This window comes from Amphimedon queenslandica, unplaced genomic scaffold, assembly GCF_000090795.2.
Source record: "Amphimedon queenslandica unplaced genomic scaffold, v1.1 AMPQUscaffold_13109, whole genome shotgun sequence".
Lineage (NCBI taxonomy): Eukaryota > Metazoa > Porifera > Demospongiae > Haplosclerida > Niphatidae > Amphimedon > Amphimedon queenslandica.
Genome location: NW_003546655.1, coordinates 86,166 through 91,272, shown reverse-complemented (window position 1 = coordinate 91,272; position 5,107 = coordinate 86,166). Strand labels below are relative to the sequence as shown.

The window sequence follows — 5,107 nt, the reverse complement described above, 5'->3', positions numbered from 1 at the left end:
ATAGATATTAGAGTAAATCTATGGAAAATTAGAGTAAATCTATGTCCTGCATAGGTTCTGCACAAAGATATTAGAGTAATATCTATAATTTTTAATTAATGTAATATACTATAATTTAATTAGTAATAATGAGAGTAGTACTCTAATATCTATTCTGCCATAGATAATAGAGTAAAGATAATAGAGTTCTGCATAGATAATGTTTGATCACACCCCCTAATTACTCCACCCATCTCATAATTGCCCCCAAAAATTAAATCCTAGATCCACCCCTGGCAGGGGCGTATCTAGGAATTGGAGAAGGAGGTGCTGAGGGCGCGCGAAGCGCGCGCCGCGATTTTGGCCACACTCACTTTTACGGCGGTAAAACGACCTTTTCCTGCATTTTCGTCAATTACGGGTGGGGCCAAGATCATTTCAAGCATACTGCTATGTTACTGGTACTTCTGATTGCTCCTTAAAGCACTGGAAGCTGCTGAAATCATGATAAGGGGGCTAGATAACTTTGTTAAGTGGCTTGGTAGTGATGCAAGAGTCCAGGACTTCAGTAATTTTTTCTGAGCCCAGCCCTGAGGGGGGTGCTCAAGCCCCCTCAGCCCCCCCCTTAATACGCCTCTGCCTGGTGTGCAACTTACGTCAGGTATTGTAACATCAACAAGAGAGGGACAACCTGAAAACATGTCCTTGGCCTAGGATTATTCTATAAGGATGAAAAGAAGGAACAGCTATACCACAGCCCTAAGTACTATAGGAAGGAACATCAGGGTGCAACAAAAAACCAAAATGGCAGCACACCTCGCAGACACTTCTTTGGATTAGTTTGAATGCATCCATGCAACTAACATGTATGTATATGTATCAGAAAAAATTATAAAAATAAAGAATTCTGTTTTAGTCATTTTTGGGCTAGCCTTTGGTTGTTGGCCCAATTTTTGAGCAACTTTAAAAATTCATAAAAAATCCAAATTTGATTGGATTTAATTCAAAGTTGATGCACAACATAGGAACATGTATGTATCAGGAAAAAAATTAAAAATAAAGAATTCTCTTCTAGCCATTTAGCTGACCTCTTTAATTGAATCTTTTTGGAGAGAGGGTCTTTTCATATTAGCCTAGAAATTCTGGTCTACAAAACAAAAATTGCAGAGCAGTAGAGCACACAGTAAATTTTTTTACAGCAAAAGGCGGGTCGCATCCGGCGGAATGTCAAAAAGAGGAGGAGTCTTGCTAGCGTCGATCGACAGAGATAAGCCTCATTATCGCGAAGGATGGATGAGAAAGACGGTGAGAGCAATGTTTATTTCAAAACTCTTTACTTTTCATTATTACAGAGGCACCGGCCTTACTGTTTCATATTAAGCTGTCAGGCTTACCAGTTAACACTTCGATTGCCAATGTGAGAAATTATTTGTGCGATGAGTGTGAATGCGATGTGAAGGAAGTCTTGTTACAAGGGAATAATAGTGCCGTTGCTGTAATTATGGTAAAAGGTAAGGATAAGTGCCATTTTTATTAAAATAAGCTATTCCAATTGAGTGCCAGTGTGTATGTGGGTAAGACAGACTGACTTCCTATCCAGCCTATGTAAAAATGCATGACTTATGACATGATCAGTCAAGCCAACCTTTAAACATGTCATTAGTAAGTTTAATGTTGAAACGTTATCATTTTCCACTGCATCATTAGTTAGCAAATAGACCCTCACAATAATAGTGAATAAAATGTTATCATGTTATGTACAAAGTTTTGATACAAAGTTATTGTTACATGTTTATGGTCTTGTATAGTCGGTTTCAGTTGAGTTGCCCAAGCACCACCCCTTATAACTTTTTTATTACTAATGCTAGCAACCTGAAACTTGGTATAGTTGCATAACGGGTTCTTCCGAAAATCTTTACCAATTTTTGAGTCTCTAGGTACTCTGGAAGGTTCTGAATGGGTTCTTCCGCTCTAGTTCAAAGGGAGCCGCCATGATGAATCATTACGTTTACGCTACATCACACTCGTGAATATAATTTGCATCTCATTATTATTTTAAGAAAATTAATGTTTTTTATTTTATAAAATAAAAGCAGACAGATAAGGTCCTCTAAAGAAGGAGGCATTCAACTAGCAGTCTATACTACTGGGAAACATCTGCTATACCTGTCCACAGCCTTCTTGATCGCCGTTTTTCTTCATTCCCCTCAACCTAGGTTGTTATCTTCCGTATTGGAGGTCTTTGTCAGCTTTATAACAGAAAAAAGTCTAGCTAGTGATAATGAAAGGTAGTAGTATCCAAAGCAAGGATAAAATAGACAACAAAAGGTCTTAGAGGTGAAGAAACGCTCAATGAAAGAGTTTGCTTGCACTTTGCCACCATTTTGGGTGTGGCTAGGAATGACGTTTTGTGATGCAAACATTGATTTACTTCCTGTGGCAACTCAAATGAAACTGACTATATGTTAATAGCAACCAATGCCTCCAATTGCAGGCCCGTAGCCAGGGGGGGTTCGGGGGGTTCGGACGAACCCCCTGTTGTAGCTGCAAAAAAGTTTTAGATTAGCTCCTGTCATGAAGAACAGCACTGCAAAAGCAGGATTAGCATTTTGGCAACAGCGAGAAGCACAGATAGCCATTTTAGCTGAGTCAGCACATGGCTGAGATGCGTAAATTAAGACCACGCCTATCAACCACGCCCATTTTTGTCAAAATTTTCGCTGCGCGCTTTGCGCGCAGCAATTTCTGAACCCCCTATTTTAAGTTCCTGGCTACAGCCCTGAATTGGGCCATTTTCGCCTGCTACGTCACATTTATCATTAACGAGCAGTCATATTGTGGGATAGATGTACAGTCAAAACAGTTTTATGCTTGATTACATTGACCATTCACATAACATTACCAAAACAATTTAGGTGTTCTATATTTCATTCTAGCACTCATTACCATTTGATGAACCTTTGCAATTCTTTTATGAATAAGCATGACAATCTTCTGCATGACTACTTAAAGCAGCATAAAATGATATCTCTGATTCACACAAATTGGTCTCCCTTGGACAGTTCACTTGGAAATACTGCAATTTGAATTTGCCTGGTCCATCATCTATGCTACAAGATTGTGACTTGTTAATGATACTCATTGCAGTGGTGGTAAAGGGTAGTGCAAATTTTATGCCACAATAAAATGAAGAGATATATCAAATTCAACATTTGAATTCTTTTATTTGAGCACTGCAAGCTAATTTAATTATATTGGCCAAGGCACATTGAGGCCAACAGCTAATCTGCTTTGGCAAAATTTAATTAGACAACTGATGCCAAACTTATACAGCAAAACTAACTCAGCATTCGAAGTATAATCAAAACAGCATGTGGGCTGACGCCAGTCCCCCACAGCACCCAAGGTTCAGTTGGTTATGTGGCTGTTACAACAAAGTGTGCATCAATAAAATTATGTACTCTTGCTGGCCTGATTTAGTACTCCTGGCAGAACTAAACCAGTACTGGGGTCAATTAATGCAGTAACCTTTTACAAGATTGTCTTTATTATAGTGCATTTATATGTTGGGCTTAAGCAGTACATGCATGAATGCACATGTTTTGACTATAGTTATGCTATTAAGTAAACAGCTAAGGTATATAATTTCCTGGAATAGGGAGTAAACCAATGAATCTATTTTTAGAAAGCTATAAATATCTTTTATCTCAAGTGTCCATACATGTAGCCATGATTTATTGAGATGGTGACTACTAAACAATCCCTCTATTGCATTCATACTTAAAATGATGTTCAGAAAGGCATAAATGCTCACACAGCACAATTTTTATGTATTAGTCTTGTGGGCCAGACCCTTCCCTCTAGCTTTGTGAGACTAAATCATTCAAAATGGGAAACTCACAATAATAGAACCTATAAAATGAAATATGCAATGCTTGTATTCTTCTATAGCAATTGTATCCTTTCTCCCTATCATAATTTTGACCTACCAGTATTTTTTTGTCCAATTTTTTCTATCTCTGTCATTCCTTTCCATTCATCATCTCAGGTCTCTGTGCCTTTCACTGCTTATAATTTTACTTCAAAATTTTTTAGTTTCTACTCCTTTCTGTAGTGCATAGAAATTTTAAATTGCTTTCATCTTTAGTTAGTATTAAAAACAGACAGCTATTTTGGACCCAAAATTAAATAAATTATAACAGCTGTATTTTATTTTATGTCGTTATGATAAATTAAATAGATATTGATGAGCTTCTGAAAAAAAATCACAGTATTAAGGAAACATTTATATCAGTCTCGCTTCATAAAGATCAACTGGAGCTCCAGTGGGACACTATAAAAGTATCTGGTGAAGATGATATTGAAACACTAAAATTTTATTTTGCGGGAAAGAGATCAGGAGGAAATAGAACCAAATCAGTTGAATCTGTTACAAAAGTTGACACAAATGCTGTGCATGTCAAGTTCAAATCAGTAGATGGTATGCACTTAAATCTATACATAAGTTTGATGCTTAGTACATTTATTTTTAGATGCTGCTGCTGTCATTGCTCAGGAAAAGCATATGATTACTGGAGGATCACAAATTCATGTTTGCTATGCTCCAGTCCCAGATTCAAAAAAGTATGAGAGGGACAAAATTCTTATTAAAAACATTCCAAAAGAAACGAAAGAGAAAACTCTGATTGCTTTAATTGAAGGCTGCCTTGATTTAGAATTTGAGAGAGAATTTACATTAAACTTACAGGCACCTTTAGCACTTTTGTTACTTTCTCATCATTATGGAAAAGAAGGTATAGAAGTATAATAAGTTAATATTATTTTATATGGTTTTCATGACAAGCAGAACTCCAGAAAATAGCAGAAATTCTGGCATCACAGCAAATACATGGGAACTATTTGAATGTTGATCTTTGTGACGTTAATCACAGTATCGTTGTATCTGGTATAAGTGAAGAAAAAATTGTTGGAAATGCATTTGCACTTCAGTTTTACTTTGAGACACCTAATAGTGGAGGAGGAGAAAATACTGTACAGATGCTCACACCAACTAAAGTTAAAGTGAATTTCAAGGATCCTTCAGGTACTTTTATACTTTTGCTTAACTTACTCTTATTGCTAATATTCT

The 5,107-nt window shown here is 36.8% G+C and overlaps 1 protein-coding gene and 1 long non-coding RNA gene across 2 annotated transcripts in view; one reads left to right on the top strand and one right to left on the bottom strand.

Annotated features, from left to right (window-relative positions):
• LOC109585158 (uncharacterized) lies at positions 1 to 1,146 on the bottom strand. The gene is made up of 3 exons (XR_002186354.1): positions 1,068 to 1,146; positions 636 to 700; positions 1 to 18 (listed from the first exon to the last, which is right to left on the bottom strand). It is a non-coding gene; the product is annotated as an uncharacterized LOC109585158 (long non-coding RNA).
• A 122-nt stretch (positions 1,147 to 1,268) lies between these two features.
• Positions 1,269 to 5,107, top strand: part of LOC105314093 (poly [ADP-ribose] polymerase 14-like) — a gene marked incomplete at its 3' end in the record, with an annotated part of 9,429 nt that continues 5,590 nt past the window's right edge. The window contains exons 1-5 of the mRNA XM_020001135.1: positions 1,269 to 1,284; positions 1,332 to 1,490; positions 4,220 to 4,459; positions 4,512 to 4,772; positions 4,826 to 5,062. Of these exons, the coding sequence (XP_019856694.1) occupies positions 1,269 to 1,284; positions 1,332 to 1,490; positions 4,220 to 4,459; positions 4,512 to 4,772; positions 4,826 to 5,062 (913 nt within the window). The remainder of the gene's footprint in view (positions 1,285 to 1,331; positions 1,491 to 4,219; positions 4,460 to 4,511; positions 4,773 to 4,825; positions 5,063 to 5,107) is intronic.